Raw genomic sequence first — 26,318 nt, 5'->3', positions numbered from 1 at the left:
AGAAAGTTCATGCACGTGAAATGAGTTTCATGCACCTGGCCTAGACAACGGAAACAACAAAAATATATATTTGTGAGTTATGTAACCTCGCCGAACTTGTCTGCCTCTTCCATTAGTCATCGTGAAGATGGATGCTTCTAGTTGGACGCTGAGAGAAGCCATCATTGTAAAAAAAAATATGCGACCTGTCTGTTTGCCTTCCACGTCTTGTGCTTCAAGTATTTTCGAAATTTCAACCTCTGATTAACACAGCCTGCACGAAAATCTCAAGAAAATTGTCTGAGGGAAGAATAATTTAAATATGCAGCATCGTCTGGTTGGGTCCCAGCAGACGATCCATGGTGTAATTTAATACATAAACCCGTTTTAATGAACTTATTTAGCATGTGATGTAAGGGTGAAGTATTCTACAGAATTGATTTAGTTTGTAATTAACGAACCAGACATAGTTTAGCTCCCAGTGGGGTGTGTGGTTATTTTTGAATCCACCAGACAGGTTGGGAAAAAAAATAGTGTTGCTGATAGAAGAATTCATCAAAAAAAATGTTTTTTGCGACAAAAGCATTGACTTATCATAAGTGTTTTGGAACAGGTATATTGTACATACATCTATTCTTGTCTCGTCTGCACGCGTTCAAATATTTTCTGTAAAAATTGAATTCCTGCTGATGTTGCTAGACTAACATCTCGGGAACTGTAGGCGGGATATTGTATGTAGCTGGAAAATAGTATTTTGAACTAACGTCACCTTGGTCAGATGGAAAAATAAAACATCTTGCACTTTATTTAACCTTAAAATGACAGAGAATTCGTCTCATTCGTCCAAAACAATATGACCTCAGGAGACCTCTGAGACCGCGCAATGATAAAGTGATTATTATGGTAAAATAATCGACTGGCAGCCAGAAATCCATAAAGAAGACTAACGACAGGACAGTATTTATTAAATTGCACCAGACAACTGGCACCAAGTACTCTTGGGATAATTTTAGAAAAAAAAATTTCTGAGAGTTCAAAGACGACAGTCGAGGGTTTATCTGCCTTAGCATCGTCTTCTCGCATCTTGAAAAAATAGTTGACAGTAGACGTCCATCTTGTGATTCTATTCAGTATTTATTCATTCCCCTTTCTCTCTCTCTCTCTCTCTCTCTCTCTCTCTCTCTCTCTCTCTCTCTTCTTTCAACTTACAAAAAGTCAAACAGAACTGACAACTGGAAAGGGTTACGTTCCATCAAATAAAAATATAATAATAAGTTTTCTCGATGTACAAGATGATGGCTTTCAGCATTGCAGAAAAAGATTTGTAAATCACATAAAGTGATTTCTTTGACTGAAGCAGCGCATAGCGAGGATATACTAAGGTTGTTCTTAAGATTTAAGCCTGGGACATCGTCGATCGTTGCTTGTGTCCTCATATCTGCATCAGAATTTAAACAAAAACGATACATCTTCCCTTTGATCGCAGTTATTTCTCAGCCTGCCTCCTTATCTCATTCTTTCTTAGCTCCATCCGTCATAAGCCTTGGAAAAGGACTCTTGTACGAGGACAAAAACCAGACAAAGAAGTTTTAATGCCAATTTTATTGGGCTTAACCGTGTTTTAGGTCTGCTGTACAGTAAAGTTATAAAATTTTAAAAAAAATGGACGAGGAGAAATTGATGTGAGATGTTTCTAATGGACCTTATTCACGGTTTTCCTTATCCTTATCTATAAATATACATAAAGATTTTAATCTGAATTGTGTTTACGCCCGTTCTTATATATGTGTGCACGTGTAGACAAAATAAATAGAAAGGCACGTACTGTGTGTGTGTGTGTAGACGAATGCGCATGCCCTACTTGCCATCACAATACTGACACTAACTTTCCATATTGTTTCCTGTACTAACCCTGTGGTTGCTTACAACAATCATGAAAGTGGTTAAAGACGGGGAAAGTTACATTATTTACGTGGCAGCATACAAACTATGATTTTCGCCTAAACAAATTTCTAATCAACATTTCTGAATAATTATTATTTCAATTATCCCTGCAATGATGACTAATGTGCAATTAAAAATAATGTAGCTTCTAGTAATCAAAATCCCATCAGTCTTGTTAACCCTTTGCAGACACGTTTGCTTACCTATCTACCGCAGCCAGTCTGGCCTCGGAGGTCAGCAATTTTCTGTAGAAGGGCAACAGTTGCAGGTGGTCGCAGAACTGTTCCATTCGTTGATTAACTGACCTTTTCAAAGGCTAACTCGAGTGGTAAACTATTATTTCAAATGGCTAGGTTTGCTTCGTTACAAATAATGTACGTGTGCAAATGGTGCTATTTAAGACATATATCTCTGAATAATGATGAGGAGGAGGAGGAGAATGATGATGATGAGGAGGAGGAGGAGGAGGAGGAGTGTCATAAGAATGGTTTAGATGTAAGATTGCATTTTTTTGCTTGTTTCCAGTTTTCTATGATGCACAAACTTATTCTTATCTTGTCTTCACCTTTAGATGAGTAAACCTGACTTCGTGATGTCTTCCTCCTGTTGCGCTCAGGTAGGAGGCTGGGGCAAAGGTAGCTAGAACAGGTAGTGGAAAGCGAGAATGACCAACTGTCCATCATGTACTAGCTAGTGATCTAGCTAGTGAATGGTCATAGTTAACGGAATGGCTTGAGAGAGTGTGTGGTACACTGGAACAATTGTGATGGAAGAAGATTCTGATTTACCATCACGACGACAGAAAAACAAAGGGTTCTGCCACCCGATTCTCGAAGGGTGCAAGTCGTAAAAAGAAGCTCTGGTCAAGATGTTTCACATCAAAAGCTCTTCTCCGACTTGTGACTCATTCATCATGGTATACCCAGAGGTGCGCGGGCACTCTTGCAACAGACTGATGAATGCTTCATCTCACCAGTGGCTGTTTCTTCTGGACAGTGGATTGTGGAGGCTGGTAGATAAGTATTAGGTCATCTAATTATGCACTTTTTTGGTCTAGACAGCAGTTGAGGCCTAAAGGTGATGAAGGAGAGACGTGATGGCGCAGGAAACTGCTTTCAGGGAAGCTGATCGTAATCCCTGCTGCACGTGTCTCGAGTCTTTGAGTGTAACGATCGACGAAAAGGTCAAAGGGTACGCTTCAGCAAGTTGGTCAAGGAGCATCAGGAAGGCCTTCCTCATCGCAGGAGACATTCTTGTGTTCAGTTTAGCAACGAACGATTGCCTGAACAAGGGTAATAAGGAGGAAGTTGTAATTAAGGGGAGACAGTGACTTATTTGGATTAATAGTAGTAAGATTAGCGAGAATCTTTGACCACTACCCATTTAGAATCATTTAATGTCTATTTGCTTTTCTATAAATATTGTCTAAGCTCACGATTTTATTAATAATTCATTTCTTTTTTTTACACTAAATTGCGTGAGTTGGTTATTTGGACCAATACAGGGAATCGAAGTCAGTTGCATAACCTTTAGTATCAATTCAGTATTTGCGTATTTGAGTGTATTCTTACTCCCACGTGTGGGCGCTGGTGGCTGAGACTTCGAGAATGTTTATATATATATATGTAACATAATTGCATTATACTTGAAACATAATATGATAATAAATGTCAGACGTCATCAAGGAGGTAAACAAATAATACAACAAAATAATCTCATCGCAATTTCAATATTTGCGTCTGTTCAGTGCTCATAATGAGAGCGGGCTCCCATGATACTCCGTACAAAGCCATCAGCTCGACAGGAAGATAAATGTCGGGCTGGGGACCTGCACTCTACTGCCATGAGCTGATGCCACTGTCACGTCAGTGAAAGTCATGCCATTCACCGAGAGCTGAACCCTGGGTCAGGGAGAAGGTAAAGGGTGCACATGGTGCACTCCAACCTCCCTAATTACAAATCTCTTTCTCATTTTCATCCCGTCTCTCTCCACGCGAATGTTCGAGCATTTTTACCAGCACGCCTATATAAACAAGTCAGAACCCGTTTATTTTCGCACACAAAAAGGCATCTGTGTACCTGTGTTCGCCTGAACCTGGAAATTTTTTTATTCTCAAGTCCAATTTAATTTTTGCTGGTCGCTTGAGTGTTTCTACCAGAAATGGCACAGAATCGAGTTTTCTTCGCGTTTTTTCTGATGTCTGTGATAGCTGTAAAAATGGCCATCGGGTGTCAGGGACACAGAAAGAATAGTGAAAGACCGCACATCATTCTTATTTTGGCTGATGACCTCGGGTGGAGTGATGTCGGGTGGAGAGACAGTGCCATGTACACCCCGACGCTGGACCGTTTGGCTCAAGAAGGAATGATACTGAATGACTCTTACATGCAGGTAAACATTTTCTAATCTCTGTCGACTTATTTTTATTCTGAACAAACTTTTGATACGGTTGGAGTGTTATTCTTTCGTCTTCGTCTGTTTCTTTTGTTTATTTTTCTTTTCTTCATAGTAGTCTTCTTGTGCTGCTGCCTTTTGTCAGAAATCAATTAATTTTAGAAAGAGACATTAAATTATCACATGACAATAAAATAATAATTGCTTATGAAGATAAAAAATCTCATCTTTTTCCAGCCCACCTGTACTCCATCGAGAGCGGCCTTGCTGACGGGTATGTACCCGTTTCGTCTCGGTCTGCAGCATTCCGTACTCAACGCAGGGAGGGACAACTACCTCAGTGACCAGTACACTATTCTACCCCAGTATCTGAAGCGTTTAGGGTACGCTACCCACATGATCGGCAAGTGGCACCTAGGTTTCTGCAATTGGAAATACACCCCTACCCGCCGAGGATTTGACACTTTTTACGGGTACTACAACGGTATAGAGGGCTACTACAATCACACAGGTAGATAACAGACACTCCAGTGATGGTATTTATATTTGTTATATATTTGTTAAGTAGATGCTTTGGTTCTGTTTGTGTGTGTGTTCGCATCCATGTGGATAATTTTGTTTCAATATGTTGTTATCTGCGAACAGGCCATAAGGACGGCTACGACTTTCGTGACAACGAGGAGGTGGACTGGTCAGCAAAGGGACAATACTCTACACACCTCTTCGCCGCCCGAGCACAGCAGATACTAATGTCACATGACTTCTTTCAGCCTTTGTTTCTCTATCTGTCATTCCAAGCAGTCCATGGACCTTTTGAGGTGCCTGATTCGTATATCGAGGTGAGTTGTTAAGCTTAATGATGAAAAAAGAATTAATTATACTGTACTGTTTGAGACTCAGATTGGTAGACTAAAATACTGGCAAGCCAAGATGGAGACAGGTGATATAGGCTGGAAATTGCTGAAAATTCTGACCCAGAACAGGATGTTGAACATAGACATGTGTAAATTATTAAAGGAAAGGAAATGACAGAGATCTATGCCTGCAGACAAAATGTCATTAAGCCGTTATCTCCCGAATTATTTTGGGGGTAATTTTGTTTCCGTTTTAAAATTTGTTAGTTGGAGTCTCCGAAACACAGAAATTCAATGCTAGTGTGTTTGTTGTTGTTGTTGTTGTTGTTGTTGTTGTTGTTGTTGTTGTTGTTGTTGTTGTTTTGCGTGTGTCCTCTAAACACACGTTCACAAGAGCGCTTGCTTTAACACACATGAAAACAAACATATCCACACACAAAAAATCGAGCATGCACACACACACACACAAACTCGATTAAAAGGTTAAATGTCCTCTCGTTCACAGACCCACTGCGCGCATGTGCGAGACGCTGACCGGCGCATGCGCTGTGGTATGATCGCGGCCCTGGACGAGGCTGTGGCCAACGTCACGAGGACTCTGGAAGAGGAAGGCTACCTGGACAACGCCATCATCCTCTTCTCGTCCGACAACGGAGGGCCGACCAACAAGGCCTCCAGCAACTGGCCCCTGAGGGGCTCCAAGACCACCTTGTGGGAAGGTCAGCAAGGTCAATCTACAGCAGTTCATTGCTAGTATTCAATGTCTGGACTGAGACTAAGTCTTTCACGCAGTGACTTAAATATAATATATCGTTGTATCTTGTTTTCGAATCTTTCAATTGGAATTTCCTTTTCTGGGTACGATATCAAGTTCTTTTAACCTACACCCTTAAGGCTTTTTGTGTTTTGCTTTTGTCTTTAAGTCCAGAAAATTATAGTATAGTCCCAAACTTGTTAAATGACACTACGAGGTATTACCTCCCCGAAATATTGTTAAACAAACTCCTGTCCATTCACTATGGTCAGAAAGATGTCAAAATCGGGGTCGTCCTCAAGTGAAGTAAAGTTTCTTCTATCTCAAGGTGGCACGCGCTCTGTCGGCTTCATTCACAGCCGCACGCACCTTCGCAAGGCCGGCAGGACCTACAGCGGCCTGGTGCACGCCGTGGACTGGCTCCCGACCTTACTGGCGGCAGCTGGCAGCAATGGTAGCGATGTCGACCTTCCTCGCAATATCGACGGAATGAACCTTTGGGAGCAAATCAAGATAGGAATCCGCAGCCCCAGACTGGAGTTCGTCTACAACATTGATGATGTGAAGGACAATGCGGCGCTGCGAATGGGCAGGTAAATTCAAAGAATCGTCTGGAGCCTGGTTTCACCCTCTTGGTGTTCGTCGTGATCATGGTGGAGGTGCTGGCGGTTGGGTAGTGTCGGATCTGTTGTGTTTTCCAGCAGATTTATGGGAAATATGATTAACGACCAGTATGGAAGTAGTTCGTCACTATTATGATTTTTTAATGATTATGGAGCACCTTTTAGTTACAACTTACCTTCATTTCATGAATACGCCTTCAGGGCGCTGACTCATATCCAGTAATTCCACACATTTCTGTACACCCTGCAGGTTCAAGCTGCTGTCTGGCAATCCCGGCAAGCCTAACGACTGGGCCAACCCTCCTTCAGGGGCCAGACCTCGCGCGGCGCCGAAGGGCCGAGTCCCCGATGTCCACCTCTTCGACCTCGACGTGGATCCTGCGGAGACGAGGAACATCGCCGATCGACGACCGAAGACTGTCACCAACATGCTGCAAAAACTGGAGAAGTACAAGCAAGGGGTGGTGCCCACCCGCCGAGGTCACGTCATGAAGCTGTCCAACCCGAGGTTGCACAACAACACCTGGTCGCCAGGATTTTGTTAAGACCCCAGACTGCTCGCTACTCCTCCCTACCTTTCTCTCTCTCTATGTGCCATAGTGGAACAAGATAAAATAATCTTGGTCACAGATAGTTGGTTGCTGATCTACATAAAAAATATATTATTTTCGTAAATAATTCCGGTAAACCCCATTCAGCTATGGGTGTTGTCTCTCCTGTACTCGTTGTCAGGTCGGAGAGAAGGGAGGAGGCGGCAGAATAGATGCAGCTGCTAATGAGGTTTTCAACACCGGCGACAAGCATGGGCTGGGCTGGTTGATAAATTCCAGCCAATTTCATTACCTCATTACTAAATGTCAATGTCTTAATTAGTAATTCGCTGCGCTCTTCAAATCCAGATGCTGGGTGGGAAATGCCGGTCTCCTTTTCCCAGACTGTTGTCACAGTAATTACAAGATGACTATGGCACAAAGTGCCCTTGGACTAACCAGAGAGCGAAAAACAACACAGAGAGTCGAGCTGGGATAATTAAGATAAAAAATGTTTATTGCATGTTGATTGCATTAAATGTAAAGATGTTAGTTTGAACAATACCACTATGTTATTTTTTATTTTACTGATTACAAATAAAGGAACGTATCGAAGAATGTTAACTTGTGTCAGAATAACAATTACATCCACTCTACATTTTAACACTGATTTTTTTTTTCTTCAACTGCAACTATTATTCCAAGAGTGATATTTCACTATTAATTCTACTCGTTTAATTATTTAACTGTTATTAACTTGTTAAAAAAAAAAAGCTTAAAGCGGTGTATACCAGGACATATGACAAATAGAAGACTACTACTGTTAATTCAGGCAAAGACAGCGCTACGCTGCTGTAGACTTTTCTGGAACTCCTGTGACTTTCTGGTCAGCATCTCTCTTTCCTCCATCAGTTCGTTCCATCTGTCCTGACTTCGCAGAAGCTCGTTGTTCTTTTGTGCTTCGTAGTGAAACTGAGAGTCCTTCAGTTCATACCTAAAACACAGACGATTCACGTCAATACGAAAATTGCAAGAACTATGTACAAACTTTAAAAGCAAATTAAATCACATACACACACAAGAAGACACATAAAAGCATGCAATCGCAAATAAATAATACAGAAGGGAAAACTCAGATAATTTACAAAGTTCTTGCTGGTGCCCTTTTTTATATATTTTTAGATATGTCTCCTTTGCATTATAATATCGCAACTGATGTTTTAAGTTTCTTTGCTTGACAATTTAAAACGAAAACTTTTTTCTCTCTTTCTCTTTCTTTTACTCTTACCATTTAGGTTTGGGTCCTCTCATTTTCTCGAGTTCTGCAATACGTTTTAGCTCCCTCAAATGTTCTTCCTCCAGTCTCAGACGTTCCAACCGCAGGCGGGTCATCTCCTCCTGGTATGGTGACATGATCGCAATGGTGGACTCGGCTATAATTGCAAATAATTATATAGTTTTATTTATATTTATAGCAGCCTAGAAATAATAAAAATAAATTTTAATTACATTGATTAACTCCAATTTTTATATATTTTTTTATATTTCGTGTAAACTGTATAAAGAACAACACTTAAGTCTGACTAGAGGGCTTGCTAGATATCTTTAATTATCGAGACTTAACGAGTATACTGTAGCCAATCACCATATGACGTCATCGTCAGATGCCAACTATCGTCAGTAGAGACAGCAAAACAAAGATAGCCGTAAACAATCTGGATCAGCGTGTTTGTATGTTTTGGAGAACTATACTACCAAGTTACTTGGTCACATTTTCATGATCAGTCATACTAAACCCCCTCTTTACCTAAACAAGCAACAAATATCTTTAATTCGTAAATTTGGTCACTTGCTTGAAAGAGTTTTCAGTCATATATATGTACTCTTACTTACCTAAAACTACTTTCATTGATTAATGCGTTCACTCACCGATCCCAGGCGCTTCAGAAGCTACAGTATACAGCTTTTCAAGTCTCTTCATTGCTTTGTAATTGTCTCTCGATGATGATCGTTGATCACCTCTTGACCTTCCGTCAGCGCTGTACACAGGTCTGCGAGGACTGCGAGCTCGGGATCGCGACCTTCTCTCGATCTTTTCCCCATCTAATGACTTGTAGCTCATTGTAATCGGAAAATACTCAGACGCTATCAGATCGGCTCTCGTAAACCTAGTCAAAGGGACACCAGTATCATCCCCGCCTGAAGTGAGATTTAGCGAGGACAGTGATGAGTTTGGTCGAACCCCGTTGAATGTTGGGATGTTGTTCCTGAAGGTTACGTGATGACCAGACTCCGTGTTCCATTCAGAATCCGTCAGCCACTTTCTGTCGTCGAGCCTGTGGGCTGTTTGGTTGCCGATATCTTCAAAAGATTTTTCTGAGCCTGTTTGGTGCGTTTTGTATAAGCTTCTTGCTGTGCTTTTCTCGGTCAGGGTTTTGGCTATCTTATTACTGACACCTTGAAGAATACGATACATAGTGCGCAGGGAACCGCGTAGGGGTCGATCATCCTCTAAAACGTCTTGGTACAGCTCTGCTCGGTAGTCATGCTGGCTTAGGTTTCTTGTTGTTGTTGTCATGTCTGACTTTGTTGGACAGAATGTTGAGCGTTCTCTGTTGTTCACAAAGACATATTTAGGTCAATTAATGCTCAGCAAATAATAAATAGTAATTTTAATCTTAACAATAAACCAAAGAGTTGAGATGTGTTCATATGTGTGTGTGTGTGTTTGTGTATTAAGCAAAGGTCAGACACTATTTTTGGTAGAAGTACATTGCTCCGGACCATGTGTTTTTAAGATACTTTTTATGCATTTTATTGCTGGCCGAAATAATAATACGCAAAACAAATAAGCTCATACATCTGCGGACAATTAATGTCGTAATTGACAGCGAAAATAAGACAGAGGTGAGGCGGTAAGCAGCAGAGAGATAAGGGAAGGAGAAGACGAGCAAGCGACAAAGACAATGAGAGAATGAGAAAAGAAATGGGGGCAGGAGACTGCAGAGGGACATAATTGCTCCCTCTTTATGCAAAAGCCCATTGCCAAACATGAGATGTCAGCCAGTTAGAAGACATCAAGGATACAATAAAAGTGTCCCTATTTTTTATACACTAAGGCAATGTAAAAATACGCTTTACCCAAAACGAATGATAGAGAAAAATTTGGCAGTAAGAGTTACTGTCAGAAAGCAACAAGGGTCAGAAAGCCTGGTACCCTGGCTAGCACCTTTATTTAGACACCCTATATTTCTTATTACGATATATACCACAGACCTTTTAAACTAATATGTAAATAATAAATGTTTTCAGGTATAAATTAACTTTATGCTGAAACATATTTTTTACATTTAGTATGCGATGGGGAAAAAAACTTCGGCTGAATAGTTTATTTGTGATTCAGGTTCGGACTGTACTGTGTCCAAACACGTCAAAGACAAATTTAAAGGCCTTTGCGTCGTCTAAGATCGCATTCCCTTTTAACAGAAAGTTTTCTGACGAGGTGACCTCAGCCTTACATAATATTTACCTTATTCGGACATTTTAAAATAATCTTACGTGTAATAAGGCGGTTCTCCGTACAAGATAAAGTCATCGTCAGGATTGAGACTTCGTGTCAAAGTAGCAGCCGACATTTTTCTTTGTTTACGGAAACGATGGTAACCGGATACAACGCATGCGCAATGTACTAATAATGTTTCATATAAACTTGTATGAATAATTTTAAATCTTACACACAAATGTAGCTTTTTAAAGATAATGTTTCAAAAATGTTTACGTTTAACACAAGCTTTAAAAAAATAATCAGAGTAGCGTGCCCCTAGATTTTCCCAAACAACGCGCCAAATTTGTAGACGATTAGCCACGAACATCGGTGTGTGTGATAAACTAAAGCATTCGGTACCAGGTTTTATACTAGACCGTCCAAATGTGTTTCTGATATCTCAAGTTTTTATATTTTATACTATCATATCGCTAATTTTATGTAAAATATTTGTGATGGAATACGTATTGGACAAGTTACACAACTGCATAAAACTGCGTGATTAAAGTCCATATAGGAGAGTAATGTACGGTTGGGCTTTTTAAACTTTGACTGTTATGTTTTATGTGCAGAAAATGAAGGTCATAACACCTGAAATTTCGTGGCATGAACGAGAACCAATTTACAGCGTAGATATTCAGCCTTCCTGTGGTAGCAGTAGTACTTCTACAGCAAACCGTCAGGTTACACGATTGGCCTCCTGCGGAGTCGACAAAATAGTGCGGGTCAGTATGTTTGTGTCTGCTACATTCCAAAGTACATAAGACCGCTTCTGTTCAATTTTATTTCTTTTAAAATGTTGAGCTCTTTTATCTCCGTTTTGTATTTTGTAAAGCGTTTGCGATTTTGATTTAATTTGAAACCTAGCTATAGTTTGACATTAGGAGCTACTTCAGTTTTTTTAGCCTTTCTGCTTTTGCAGATGTGGCAGATCAGACTCGGAGCAGATGATAAAGCTGAAATTAGCTTCTTGTCCAATCTATGTCGTCACACAGCTTCTGTTAATGCTTGTCGGTTTTCTCCTGATGGTGAGTGCAGTGATGCCACGTCAAATGCTTAAATTTAAAGAAGAGTTAATATCACAGTTTTCAATTTATAATATTTGATGTATTCCTGTTGTAAGTGATATCGATATTGATTTAAAAATTATTCTTAGTAAGAATTCAGACTGTCAGTAATTCATGCCTCATTATCAGTCTTTGCTGTTTCACATCAATACTGTACAGGAAATAAACTGTTTTATAGCTTCATTTTACAACATAGGTGAGTTTTACACACTTAGAATTCTAACGTAGTCATTTAGTTTTAACATGATGAATTTCTTAAAGTCCTTGTAAGAGAAATATTAGGGTGGCGCAATTTTACCTTGTTGTGTGGTATTTCTGTACAGGTAAATTGTTGGCTTCTGCAGGAGATGGTGAGTCAATAACATTGCTGTCTCCATATTTAATTTGATTTTTTTTAAGTTTCAGTAATGGAAAGGGGTGGGACATGCATTGGAGACCTCTGCTAATATCTTTTATTTAGAGTATAGACTTGGCTGGACTAAAATGAGTAGGGACAAATATTTGTGCAGACTCTGCCATTCTTTGTGTGCATCATGTGCTTTGTATGTGAATGACTATTAAATCAAATGGAGAATGAATGGGCAAATCAAAAGTTATAAAGATCGAATGAAGGAAGCATTCAGCCTTTTCACTGCTGTGCCTACATCCTGAAAAGTCCTAAATGGGCATAAATTACCTTCTACCTTATTTATATTTTTTTAACTATTTTTCCCACCTTACACTGCTCATTTGTGTCATCTGCAAAACTTGAAATTTTGTAGTTTTCATTATCTTTATCAGGGCTTCTGCTTACGCAAAAAACTGCGTACAGTACGCATTAAAAGTTCGGAGGACCCCTTCAGTTTTCGTCAATGGGGTCCCATTCAAATTTGGGCGAAGAACAGGGACCCCTTAAAAATCTGAAGAAGGGGTCCCTGGGACCCCAAAGAATTTAGCCTTAGCAGAAGCCCTGTTTATGATCATTATATTATCACAACTGATGACCAGGTATACACTATCATTTGCAGATGCAGCCGTTCTCCTTTGGAAGCTTAGTGATGTACCTATTCCTGCTAACAACATTTTTCAAGAAGAAGATTCGGACAACAAAGAAACATGGGTTGTGACAAAGAGTTTGAGGTAAGGAGAAATCTCAAAGCTACTTGTATTAATAGTATTTGGTGACACTGATATATATTCAAATATCAAGAAGAGTTATGCCAACTTTTTTCCAAGAATTCATGAGTTGCTACATTATTTTTCTACAAAATCTATGCCAAACATTGTATTTTAAATACAGTGACCATAAGGAAAAGCACTGTAAATATTGTTGCTTTACGCAGTAAACCAAACTTCATTTGTAGCTTAAGCTAGCATTTTTGTGGATAATCATAAAAATTTTAATGTATTTGGAGGGGAGATAATAATAAGTGTAAATTTATAAAGCGCAATATCTCAGCCAAAAGGCGGACTCATTGCACTGATCAAGATCAAAAAATAGTTTTAAAAAAATGTAGAGCAAGTTGACAAAATAGTAACAAAGATGTAAAATAAGATTACAAAATTGTAACAAAGATGCAGAACAACTTAACAAAAAAGTAACAAAGATGTAGAACAAGATCATAAAATAGTAACAAAGATGTAGAAGAAAAAAACAATGTGAGGGCTCACTGCGTTCGGCAGTAAAGAGCGATGACTCCAGAGAATATAGTTAGTGTCATCAGGAGAATACTGGGAAGATATTGAGTAATGTTGAGAATATGAAGAAATGTTATCATTTGAAACTGCAAAAAAGTGATTATCACTTCAGTTAATTCAGTTCAGCTTAAGGTCACTGCCGAAGCAAATGAAACATAGTGGAGTGTAATCCAATCCAGTGTAATACATTCATGATTCAAACCAAAAGAGGAAGAAAATGCAGCAGAAGCACAATCAAACATTCAGGTCCAACGTTTATATCCAAATCGAAGCACAACCACAAAAACAAACAAAATCAATGAGAGCTGATCCCCTCAACCTGTTAGGTGAAGGGACAGAACTCTCATCATGAGATGTATATATGTGTTCTCTTCTGACTCTAGCATTTGGAATTTTCCAACCTTTTCTGTTTAAACTGTCTACATTCAAAGCTATCATCTGGTCTCATAATCATGAACTCTTGCATTCGCTCATCTTTGTCAATGTGCTTCTTTCCTGTCTGCCATGGTGTCTTTCATTTGCTGTTTGTGCTTCTTTGTACTATAGTTGTTTTGTTTCATGCACAATACATTTGGCTTATATGTCAATGCACTCTATAGATTCAGTTATCATATATATATATAAATGGTTTATGCTAGGGGTCAGTATATTTCACTCTATTTTGTTTTTAGAATAAAATGTGGAAACTCGTGTTTGCTAGGGGTCATCTCGGAGATGTCTATGACCTTTGCTGGTCACCAGATGGTCGCTACCTTTTATCTGGCTCCATTGACAACAGTGCAATTCTTTGGGATATCCACAAAGGTATAATTAAGTAGATATATGTTAAATATAGGGGTAATATTTCTCAGGCGTTGTGCAGCTGTAACATTATTTGAACCTGAGAACTATCTGCCTGATGCTGAATGCACTTGACTTTAGAGGTAGGAGTCACTAGTTTCAGACTGCTAGGATGTCATACTGCTCACTTCCATCCATCAAGTTGCACTATTTATTGTTTATTACATGTATTCATGGAACACACATCATTTTATATTTTTAATTGTCATTCGAATATTGTCTTTGCGCTTTTTTAACCTTATTGCCAGGTGTTTTGTCTTGTGATTACTCTTGTGTTAGCAGATCAGAAACTTGCACTTTTTAACGAGCATAAGAGCTATGTACAAGGTGTTGCATTGGATCCTCTTGGAGAATACGTGGCCACACTAAGTGCTGATAGGTTAGTCAAATATTTTCACTTTTTCCCACGAGGTACCATCTGTGTATTGCTTTCTCTTAAGGTGCGGACACACGAGAAGCCAAAAGCGGCTTCGCAAGCTTGGCTTTCGAAGCAGCGCTTTTCCGAGCCCGCTAGCGGGCTGCTTGATAAGCCGGCTTGAGGGGGGCCGCTGGTCACACACACGAACACTTTTTCGGTCTTAAATTGTGTGTGCCTATATTTAGGCCGTCTCGAGTCCCATAGCTCGCTATGGGAATTAATTAATTCAATCAAATGAACGGTCTGGTCCTCGCTGAGGCTCGCCAGAGGCCCTGTTGCTTTCACAGCCATGTGGAAACGCGTGGAAAAGTAGAACAGGTTCTAAAGCGCGAAGCAGGCAGCAAGCTGAAGCCAAGCAGGCTTACGAAGCCGCTTTGGGGATAGCTTGCAGTGTTGGTCACACGGCAAGCAGGAAAAGCAGGGATGCTTCGGAAAAGTTTCGCGCTTTTTGCTTCTCGTGTGTCCGCCGCTTTAGAGGTAATTTTCCTCTGTATGAGATGTAAACCTTAAGAGTCTTCATAGTATAGAAAATAAGTGTTTTAATACTGCATTACCTGACTTCCCTTCCAGATGGTTTTACTGTGAGTGGATGTATTTGTATTGTATCCTGTGTTATTTGTTTTACACTCTGTTGTGTGATCTACAAAGGAAAACTAGAAACCTTCATACATATTAATCTGTTAGAATCGTACTTTCATGAGCACAATTATTACATGCTCCGCAAAGAAATTTTGAGAGCTTTTTATGGCAACATAGGTCATGCCGAATCTTCAGTATTGCCAACAAGAACTGCATTCTCAATATCTCCAAGACAACCCCTGCTCACACCCACATAGAGAATGGGGATGCCAAACCAAAACCAGTCCGCATCTTCCATGACGATACTCTTCGCTCATTCTTCAGGCGGCTAGCATTTTCTCCAGATGGACAGCTGCTCATTGCACCTGCTGGCTGCATAGAGGATGCAGACAAGACTGTTAATGCTTCCTTTATTTTCACTAGAGGAGCTTTCTCTAAGTAAATAAATCTTGCTTTTATTAATAGTTTAAGAACATAGCAGATGATGTCAACTTTTTCAGGGGAGGATATTGGTCAGGGGTGAACTTTAACTAGGGGCATTCAGAAAGGCAGGGGAAGAAAAATCTGACAATTTTTCAGCCACCAAAAAGTTATTGATGCAGAGCTTTTGTGGGGTTGTTTTTTTTTCTTTTCTTTTTTCTATTGGACAGAAGGTGAATTTCTTCTTCTCTTGCTTTAGGCCTGCCTGTTACCTTCCCAGCCCGCAAAAGGCCACAGTGGCAGTGCGAGTGTGTCCATGTTTGTTTGAACTGCACCAGGTGACGAGGATCCAAGACAGTGGTTTGTGATTTTCTAGAGAGGTGGGGTGTGCTGTGTGTGTGCACATGCATGTGTTTTTAGTTAGAAAAAGAAAGAGCATGACAAAGATGGAGAATACAAGAGAAATTTTTTTTCTTTTAAAGAGATGCCTTAGGTGGGTTTGACTATATTCATAATTGTCATGTTTCAGATCAGCAAGATGGTGCAAAAGAGTGGGAGAAGTATTCAACTGTGTTCAGGTATTTCACTTCTGCTTTTGACTACATAGTCATCCAATAGCTGTTTTCTAACTGCTGATGGGTCAAGGGTGTTTCCTTTAAGAGATTCTTATCTTGCAACCATGATTTTTTATTTCTTTGTTTGATTAACTCTAAGATGTTACGGTTCCATGTTACAGTATTAAAATGGTTGCATAGTAGCATGCAAGAAATGTTATGTAAAATAACACTTATCCGGTAAGTCTTGCTGAAAGAATTAACCTTGCAAAAATACTGATGCCATTATTGTCTAACCTGGATCTGTTGCCAGTCTCCCTTACAGGATAGTATTTGCTGTTGCTTCTGAAGACTCAGTTCTGCTGTATGATAGTCAACAAACCCTCCCCTTTGCTTACCTGTCAAATATCCACTACCACCAACTGAGTGATCTGTCCTGGTAGGTGTCTAAAATATTTTCATACAAGTCTAACAGCAGCCTAAGGTGTGAAATAAATGTGCAATTGTACATCTGCACTACAGCTCAAATTTTCTAGAAAAAATAAAAACCAACTGTGCAAACCAACACACTTCATATTTACTCGTGTGCGGGATGCAATGGAAAAAAAATGAAAAACCATATTTGGATGTTGCTTCCAAATGTCCTTGGTTATTGTCATGTTTTTCAAAAGTAAATTTACAGTATTCTACAGGCTGCAGAAACATATACCTGATGTTTCATTTTGGACTGTATCTTAACTCTCTGGCTGTTTTCTAAAGGTCTAGTGATGGCCAAATTCTGATCGTTGCTTCTACGGATGGATACTGCTCAGTGGTAACATTTGAGAAAGGAGAGCTTGGTGTTCCATACACACCCAGACCAGCTGAGAATGTTGTAAACAACCTGGAAACTTCATCTCCTGTTTCAAACAAGGTAGGTGCTATTATAAACAACTTATGCCATGGTTCTTATCGGCTTGTGAGCTAAAGGACTCCAGCTATATTCAGATACCTTGACATTTTTGTGACCTGACTAGTCAAGGGATTGATGAAAGTGGTGATTATAAATTAAGTGACATTTCTAAGTCATTAAAAAGCACTGTCCTATCCTATAGTTTCTTTTTTTATCTGATTAGAATCTCGCAGAAACAGACACTTCATGCTGTCAGCAGCAGGATGTAGAATCAATGGACACCGACTGCAGCAGCGTGCAACAGAATGTAACACAAACTCCTGACCCAAGTAAACCATCAAAAGACTTTACCAAAGAAATATCCTCATCAAGACCTGAGGTACCAAAAGGTGATGCTGAATCTTCAACAGTCTCAGTGAAAGATGGTGCTTTTTCAGCACCATCAGTAAAGGCAGTGGTGGCTTCAGAGACTGGTGCTGCTCCCTCGGCTGTTGTTAAACAGCCCAAACGGATAAATTTCAAGACATTGTCTTTGTTAAAACCAAACACAGGAAAAAAGAGCTAAGAAAAGTATCAAATGAGGTTTTTTATAAAAAGTTTCCTAATAATACAACATAAGTACATGTAATTTTAGAGAAACGTAAGTATTCACCTATACATGTGTGAATGTAGATATGTATTTATTATTAGTGTTTTGTTTGCTGTGTGCACGTCTATGTGTGTGAGAGAGAGCAGGCCCGTCCTTAAATCTTCAACAGAAGTACAGAAAGTTTTTTGTGTGAAGAGTGAATATATATGATGGACATAATCTTTTAGACATGGCTGCTTGCAATACTTGAACATTTTACGTAATCACATATCTGATACGTGGATTTGTAAAACTATGACCAGAAAATAATCATGAGCCCTTTAAGTGTCTAAACCATAGTTCTGTTAAGAGCAGATTCACAGGAGCACCCAGTTTCTGAATTTTGAAAATAATACAAATCTCAGTCTCATCCACTTTAGAGTTGTACCCCTTGGCATGTTTAAGAAGTAGGTGGGGTTGTTTTTCTAAATCTTTCCAACTGGTCATAGTACATAGGACATTATTCATCAGTTTTACTGGATTTTTGAGTACATTGTTCTGCCTTTAATACTGAATTTATATGTTTTAATTCTTCTGAGTATTTTAACTCCTGTTTTTGAGGAATGAGGAAAAGCTACAGCCTTTAATTTCCCTTCTGTTGACTTTTAAATTTTGTAAGTATGCATATAATTTGTTTTTTAATGTTGATGAATGCTTAAAAGAACATAACAAAGACATGCCTTTCAAATTTTATTTCACTTGGTAAAAGAACAGTACACAAAACAGGTAAACTGACCAAAAACAAAAATGTCTTCCAAAAGACATATTTTTGGCACTAAGACAAGCAACTTCATTCACAAAACAAATTCTGTGATCTTGCAGCAAAATGAATGGAATATCATAACTGAAATTGTTTTCTGTTGGAGTAAAAGATATCAACTTAGCCTTTTGCTCAAAGTTGAAAAGTGACTTTTTAAGTGAGCATTACGCTGCATTTATAAATTTATTCAAATGTCCCTTGAACTTCCTTGGCATTAGCCTGCAGCAAAAAATTGCTAGTTCTTCTAGGGTTGCAGACAGCCATCCAAATTTCCTTGCAATACACATGGTAAATGGTTATGTCATTGGTCACAAAGGAGTCACACAAATTTTCACATATTAAACATAATGTGTTGACAGATTTTTTTTCTTTTAAACTTATTTCGCATTTTATTCTGTGATGATATCTTTTGTACTTTGTCACACGCAAGATGAAATGGTCCAGTTCTCTGCTCCATGATATATGATCCAAATACTTTCAATCTCTTTATGTGCCATCCAGTTTCTTATCAGCAACCTTTGTGCAAGTGCCAAGTTGTCTCTTACCATTGCTGCTAAAGGGAGACAGCTTATATCTCTAGCATCTAGATCACTGCTATAATCAGTTAATCTCCACTACTCAACAGATTTTGGGAACTAGTGCTGTGTAATTCACCTTGAGTAGGTCTTTTAGAGGCATTCCAGTGTTCATCTACAATTACCTCAGTAAGCAATACTTAATCCTACAACTTTTGGGGCACATTGTCTGAAGAGTGACTTTTAGCAGGTCTTATTTGACTGAAAATATTTTAATATCTGTAACAATGTTACTTTTTATAGATCATTGATGCTCTCAAACTGACTACATAGGCATTTGATCACAAGCTGACTGACAAATTCTGGAATGTCTTGATTATAGAGGTGCATCTTGAGCACACCGAGATAACTTTGGAATGAGGGTAGATTTTTGGCCAGAAATTTCAAATGCCATGCAGAAACTGCCACTTGTAGGATTACATCACAAACACTTTTTATTGTCTTCGCAGACCCAATCTATCAGACATAACAGTAATGATATTTAGCAGAGATCTATTGTGCTTTGTCCCCTGACCAATTTAGAAGTTAGGATGAATCTCATGAAAACTTTTCATGTGTTTATGTGAAAGTAAGGAGCGAGTAAACTTCCTTTTGATCTTATGATCAAAGAAACTTGAGATCTTTGATCATGTGCACTCTCCCTTGTCCTCACTTGGCTCCATTCTTGTCTATTACATTTCACTAATTATGAAGACTGCGAAAACAGTTTTGTGCTTCCCACCAATATATGCTTGGCCATTGCTGGGAAATTGTTGTGCAACCTAAATCCTTTCAGGGTAACTGTAGATTTTGCTGATTTCCTGTGGGATATAGAGTATACTTTGTTCTCCAATGTAGATTCGAGAATAATGCTGCATTCTGGAAGAGTTGATCCTTGTTACAAAACTGCAATTTTCGGCACAAAGATCTCATCATAAATAATGTTTGTATCATTTGTGTTTCACTTATCAGATACTTTATCATTCATGTCTTTGGTGACTTTTGAAAAAAATGGTCTGCTTGAAGCTGTGCTTTCTAAAATAAAATATGAGTACAGAGCTCACTTTGTTCAAGACAGAAAAGAAAAAAAAATTCTGTAAGTTTGGTCCCATCTTAATCACAAAGTGGTGAACTGCAGAAATCCACTCAAAAGAAAAACAAAAAAGTTTAATACTGGGAAATAGTGAAAGCAGGACATCCTCATACTGTATTCAGGTCTTTAAGCACATGAAAACATTAAAAAAAACTGCTGCAAATAGACATAAAATTAACTTCTAATTATCAGCTGCAGGCTGCAATAAAGTTTGGTCTAACCAGGAAACAGCAAAGATAAAGGGGCGAACTCAAAAGACCAAATTTAATATCCAGCAATAGTGACTCAAGAATGGTCTACTTTGGTAGGTAGGATTTGTAGAAAGGAGTGAATTGTATGGGGAAGAAATTAAGAACACGTGGCAATTATGCAATCATAATGTGCAGTGGAGTGGCTAAGAAGTCCATGTTAGTTAAAACATAACCACTCTCTACAGTGAGCTACAAGGTTTACATCCATCATGTCATAAAGAGATGGTAACACAAGTGCATGCAGTGTTAGAAGCACTTGAAAATAGCCAACAGCATAAAAATTCTCAACCAATTTTCTCCATCTACTAAAATAGAGCTTAATGCAAAGAATGTTGTGATCAACTGCTATTAAACATACAGTCTTTTAAAAACAAAATCTGATGAGGTTTAAGTAAAATAAAAAAAACAAGACTTCCTAAAGTTTTAAAACCGTAATATCTCTCCATCAAAGATACATAACTTTCAGCACACGCCTGCACTGCACCACAGGAGTTCACTTTTTTGTCAAGTTGACAATTGAGATGCAAGCTGAGCAAAACGACATTTGAATGCTCCATCCTTGCTTTGATCACAGGCAACACACTGACAGGCCTTGTGGACAAAGACTTTTGATGGTTTTCCTGTAAACTTCTGGACTAAAATAATTTTCTAGCCAAATAAGTAAACAGCCTGATAATGCACATCAAGGCCTTGAGTTTTTTAAAAGAAAATGGGACGTGCATTGCAAACGTCTTCCTTTTCTCTTCCCAGATTTAAATCGAGATTGATGTTAACCAAAAAAAGATGTTTGACACCATCTCAAGTCTGGCAAAAGTAATATCTGCATACAGCAGTGGAGTGGAGATGCATAAAAAAATATTTAAAACTTTCTAACTCAACTAGCAGAGGGCTTTTTTTCCTTGTAACTTGAGAAAATTGGGAGGTGGGGAATTGGTGTTTGTGTAGAAATATAGAATGATCAACAGTATCAAATGCAGCTGACAAGTCTAACAACGTCAGAAATGACACTTTGTCAGCATGAAGGAGGAGGGGATTAGTGTTTTATGCCAAGCCAGCAACCAAAGCTATACCACGGCAAGTCAGCCCTGTAAACCAATGCCACATGAAGAGAAAGGACCATGCACAAGATGAGAGCTCAACACAAGGCAGCCAACCTTCACTGCATTGGTGACAAGCACTAACCGTTATGCCACTGGGCTGCCCCCAACTTGGGAAAAGAATGGTGCATTATGAATGCACAGAGACATTCTGAACAGTGAAATTATGATTCTTTGTAAAATTTTGTCCACTTAAACCCTAGGGTCCAAGTTAGAGTTATCACAAATCTATTGAGGACCACAACCATTCTATACAACAACCAACTGCGATTCTCTTCCACAGCATGTGTAAGATCTTGATATAATGACTAATGATGCCTGAGGAACAAGTAGCTACATTCTGGTATCCATACTTAAAATGCTGGAATGCCTAGGTCCAAGAAAAGACACTAGAAATGAACACAAGAGGTTTGCTTATGAAAGGGAATGGAATGTATAGGAATCTGCATGATGCTGAGAGCGAAATCCAAGGAAAGAGGCAATTTTAAGTTGATGGAATGTACGGAGTCTCCATGTTGCTTGAGTGATAGGAGCACTCACAGAGTTTGTAAGAGTATGGTTAGCAAATTACGATCACATATTTCCTCACAGTTGTTGGAGAAATGTGCCATAGCTTGAGAAAGCCTCTGCATGTGTATTTCATTACATTCAGTCTGGTGAGTGAGTGGAGAACACATGTTACTTTTATTAAAGGCTAACCGGAGTGCAACATTTTTTCTTTATGATCAGGTTAAATTCATTTTAAAATAATAGTTCCCAAAATGTGAGTACATAATTATGCTTAATTTTCAAGATATAAGACTTCAAACATTGGCATTCTCACCTGCCACCTGTGTCCTGGTCTGTTTCTTTTTATCAAAGATTGCAACTTTCCTCTTTGAATTCACCTCATGAAGACACCTATGCTTAGAAATACTGCCCTTTCATGACTTCTTTTTTTTTTCTTGACAAATTCAGGTATGATTAAGAAAACAAAATTTATATTTTTCATGCCACTTTATCATAAAATTCCACCAGAATGTTTTTGTGATACTTTATGCTCTATTTCCAGCGATTTTTGCTAAGCACTCAGGCCAGCCCTTAAATATATGAAATAGAACATGTTGTGTACACTGGAAATGATCAGATATAGAATAAGTAGAAAGAGCAAACTTATGACAAAAGTCTATTGGCTGTAAGAGCAGTGAAATGTAAATGGTTCACTGTGTCTAAGGGACACTATGTGGACGGTGTATCCCGACTCTAGCTCCTACCACATTTTATCTCCCCTGATAAATTAGGTGCCTATGTGCTGGTTGAACAGGGAGTCAGGCCAAGGCAAGATTCAAACTAACAACCTCTAGCGCTAAAGCCAAGGGCACTAACCACCAGGATACATTTCCTTAGAAAAGGAAAAAAAAACATGACATGTCTTTAGTTGTTTTAGGGTTTGGGTTTGTTTGTTTTTTTTTGGAGGGTGGAAGTTATATAATTTCTTGACACCTAACATTCTTTCAAATAGCTGTACAACATCAGTCATTTCAATGAACATGTCTAAAAGTACAAACAAGAATCAATTGTAAGAAGCATAATCTCAAAGCTGTATAAACGCCACTTGTAACACATCACAAAGCCACAGACATTCTCAGCAGGCCAAACACCATAATCTTCTGGTCTTTATAGACTAACTCACTGCATGCATGCAATTTCTGCATAATTCTGATTGCTGTTTAAAACATAACTGGTCTATCTTTTGTTTTTGGTACTTTCAACATCTCATATCTAATCTTGCTTTAACATAAACCAAACATGTTATGAAATGCTTGAGCTCACAACTGCAGAGACCTTTTTTTATACTTTTTTTATAAGTATGGCCACAAGTAACTTATGGCAATATTTAAAAGGCCTGACAGCTAGGAATAACAGTAGTGACAACAATGCAAATCAATTTTTTTGTTCAATGCATACAGAGGGGAAATTATCTACTGCATGTACATCAACGTCTGAGATGCTGCAAATAAAATTCCCAATGTACGGCTGTAATGTATACTTACTTGAAGCACCAGCAAAAAAAAAAATGCAGCTGATTGTCCTTGCTTGATGCCAAAGTGCTGCAAAAATAAGTGACTATTCCACTAGTTCACTTCAGTCGCCACCATTGAGTATAATAACACATTTTCCTTGTCATGGAAACACTATAAATATCCACAGAAAATAATAAATTGAAATAATAAATAGTAATAAATGAAAAGATTAAGAATGAACGGTGCATTACTCAGCCAACGACTTCTCTGAACCTTTTCAACAGGGATGACGATTTCATGGCATGCGATGCTACTGTTGATCTTGATGATGAATGATGACAGTGGTGATGAGGTAGTGAAGATGAGAGGAATGGCAGCACCAGCATGGCAATGATGACTATAATGACCTTGTTGACAACAATGATGATAAAGGAAGATTCACGCTAACCCAATTTCTGGGGTGGGTGGGTTAGTGGGTAGGAGAGGTCCCGTCTGTGTCAGATTTGACTTCCATTAACACTGAAGCAAATGCTTCAAAAGATAAACAATACAATGCTGTATGAAGACTCAGCTCGTAAAAGTTAAAATCAGGAGTATAGACCAACACAAAAGATCATAAGAGTCTCATACCATTTTTGCACTATAACATAATTGCCAAATGACCTTACACCTGTCACAAAAAGCAACATAACCAAAGCAGACCACGCACTTTCAAGAAATGCAGAGTACATTTTTTTTTTGACCTGCTGCAGTTTGTCTATCACAGCAAGAGAAGTACTGAGGACACAGTTTTCACCATGCTTGATTTCATCCTCAAACAGCTTTAAGTACCTAAGCCCTAAGCTATTTTGAACAAAGTTGTGTTTAGTGAATGTAGCTCAAGACAAACCTGAAATATCTGTCAGGGGGCTATAACTGCTCTTGGGTTTTTCAGATCATTCCTGCCAGTACATTTTTTACAACTTTACCAAATGAACAAATGATCTCATTTTCTTTACAGAAACATATCAAACACATTATGCTCGAACATGCATGTTAAGGTTTTAACTTAACAGCTAAAGACAGTAACAAACAATATGGAGAGAAAGCATGAAGTCCTTGAGATACATCAAACATTCTTAGGTATGTCAGTACCACCCACCTGCAAATATGTAAATGAAAACACACACATATATGCACACACATTTCTTCAGAGGCAGTACTTTAAACTGCAAACTTACTCTTTAAAATAACTTAATGAAGAGATGAAGACAAACTATCAAACAATTATGCATCCATCAAACTAACAGAATACCACCTGAGAACAAACAATATCATTAAAACAAGCATATTACATTGTTCACAGACTGTTAACAGTCACCGATTGGTCACTGAAGCTATTGATTCATATACAAAACACCTATCAGCGAAACATTTTTTTTTACATTTGTACTAGACAATAGACAGCTGCAGATATCTTAGGATACACAAGGCATTACAATGTAAAGTTTCTGTACCAAAGAAATAATTTTCAAATTTTTAAGTGGTTTGACCTTGCAAAGGAAACATGCAAAAATTTTTTTTTACTGTACCGTGAAATAATGTAAGATGTAATGAGCCATAAGACATTGCTCTGCCATATTAAGCAGCCTTTAATCATTGAAATCATAAGGAAACTCTGGGCAAAGAAGTTGAGCTTTAAAAGAAAAACTAGCCCTCAGAATCATTTTTTTTAAATTATGCTCCATTCATTTTCAACAAAATAATCAATGCACCACCACTACATTCTTTCAGAAATTCTAACTAATCATGCTGAAAGCCATTCTTACACAAATAAGATTCAAAAACAAGATTCTTTGTAAACGAAGACATCTGAAAGGATATGCTGCAGAGGTGAATGCTTCTCTTGCAGAAAGTACATACACTGACCCTGGCATTACAAGGCCATCACAGTTAAAAGTTATGGAGTGAGAACATGCAAGGTGGTTGCCATAGAAATATCACGTTCCTTGGCTGCTGCTGCCAAGGTTACTTTAGTCGCTGGGTGACATTGGCCAAGGCCACAGCAAATGCTTGAAGAGCAGTGAACGGGTACTGGAAATCTAGCGTGTAGGCGTTGCTGTCGATCCGTCCAAACTGCATAACCTAGACCGATAAAAGCAAATATTCAAAGTACAACCCTATACGTTTAACAAGAAGTACCAGCACAATTTGAAGAATTTTGTTTTTCCTATCAAGATATGCATAATACACAACAAAGACAATGTAACTAATATAAAGAATTTCATTTCTTTTTACTTATTATTTGAATAAATTTAAATTGCTCTGTCAAAGTTCACTTACTGCTTCACTCTCTCTAATTAAGTTTGCACAGTGAAAGTAGATTGCTGCTATGTTTATGAAATTCTTTCATTGAGAGTTTGTTGAATAATTTCATGGGAAAAAAACAGCGTTCAACTTTAAGTCTGCCATCATGTACAGGAAACATTTTTATATTTTTAAACATGTATTTGATGTACATATGTAAGTTAGACTGCCTGTATATGTGGATACATCTCTCTTATCTCTTTAGGACATTAATTATATTTCCCTAAAGTTCACATCACCTGGGATTCATTGACTTCATATCCTACGACCCTGACCTGTCGGTCTAGCAGCTCAATCTGGAAGTTTTTAGCTGACTCCTGAGTAACTCGTCCACCAAAGTCCAGCTGGTACACCTGGCTGTTCTCATTCCACAGTGGTGCTTTGTTGTGCATCACAAACATCTGACTGCTGCTATTTTGTGCTCGCCTCATCTGTCAATAAACATGGCACAATTTAATGTCTGTTGGCAAATGAGGAACAGCTGGAGAGATAGATATCAACAGTTAATGGATGGGT

General features: G+C 38.5%; 4 protein-coding genes across 7 annotated transcripts in view; 2 read left to right on the top strand and 2 right to left on the bottom strand.

Annotated features, from left to right (window-relative positions):
- Positions 1-3,837: 3,837 nt before the first annotated feature.
- Positions 3,838-7,697, top strand: LOC112567075 (arylsulfatase J-like). The gene is made up of 6 exons (XM_025243619.1): positions 3,838-4,315; positions 4,556-4,829; positions 4,964-5,157; positions 5,678-5,891; positions 6,255-6,519; positions 6,800-7,697. Exons 1-6 carry the CDS (start codon positions 4,085-4,087, stop codon positions 7,092-7,094), a joined length of 1,473 nt encoding a protein of 490 aa, XP_025099404.1. The 5' UTR covers positions 3,838-4,084; the 3' UTR covers positions 7,095-7,697.
- Positions 7,576-10,731, bottom strand: LOC112567076. The gene is made up of 4 exons (XM_025243620.1): positions 10,638-10,731; positions 9,009-9,691; positions 8,368-8,512; positions 7,576-8,073 (listed from the first exon to the last, which is right to left on the bottom strand). Exons 1-4 carry the CDS (start codon positions 10,712-10,714, stop codon positions 7,908-7,910), a joined length of 1,071 nt encoding a protein of 356 aa, XP_025099405.1. The 5' UTR covers positions 10,715-10,731; the 3' UTR covers positions 7,576-7,907.
- Positions 10,732-10,890: 159 nt separating this feature from the next.
- LOC112566303 (chromatin assembly factor 1 subunit B-like) lies at positions 10,891-18,581 on the top strand. 3 transcript variants are annotated; one of them, XM_025242387.1, is made up of 13 exons: positions 10,891-10,953; positions 11,196-11,348; positions 11,546-11,651; positions 12,014-12,040; positions 12,698-12,809; positions 14,068-14,171; positions 14,487-14,586; positions 15,382-15,642; positions 15,884-15,984; positions 16,154-16,202; positions 16,492-16,617; positions 16,938-17,091; positions 17,294-18,581. In XM_025242387.1, the coding sequence occupies exons 2-13, from the start codon at positions 11,199-11,201 to the stop codon at positions 17,633-17,635; spliced, it is 1,632 nt and encodes a 543-aa protein (XP_025098172.1). In that variant the 5' UTR covers positions 10,891-10,953; positions 11,196-11,198; the 3' UTR covers positions 17,636-18,581. The 3 variants fall into 3 exon arrangements, with proteins under 3 accessions (XP_025098172.1, XP_025098173.1, XP_025098171.1); XM_025242388.1 differs by having other exon boundaries at positions 10,906-10,979; positions 14,490-14,586; XM_025242386.1 differs by having other exon boundaries at positions 10,906-10,979.
- Positions 18,376-26,318, bottom strand: part of LOC112566302 (tubby-related protein 4-like) — a 59,989-nt gene continuing 52,046 nt past the window's right edge. The window contains exons 13-14 of one of the 2 annotated variants that reach the window (XM_025242383.1): positions 26,042-26,233; positions 18,376-25,580 (exon numbers count right to left, since the gene is read on the bottom strand). In XM_025242383.1, coding sequence (XP_025098168.1) covers positions 25,464-25,580; positions 26,042-26,233 — 309 coding nt within the window. In that variant the 3' untranslated portion in view covers positions 18,376-25,463. The remainder of the gene's footprint in view (positions 25,581-26,041; positions 26,234-26,318) is intronic. The other variant, XM_025242385.1, reaches the window with a different exon arrangement.

Source organism: Pomacea canaliculata, linkage group LG6 (assembly GCF_003073045.1).
Source record: "Pomacea canaliculata isolate SZHN2017 linkage group LG6, ASM307304v1, whole genome shotgun sequence".
In the NCBI taxonomy this organism is placed as follows: Eukaryota; Metazoa; Mollusca; class Gastropoda; order Architaenioglossa; family Ampullariidae; genus Pomacea; species Pomacea canaliculata.
Note: the sequence above shows the minus strand (reverse complement) of the source record. Positions and strands in the feature narration are given on the sequence as shown.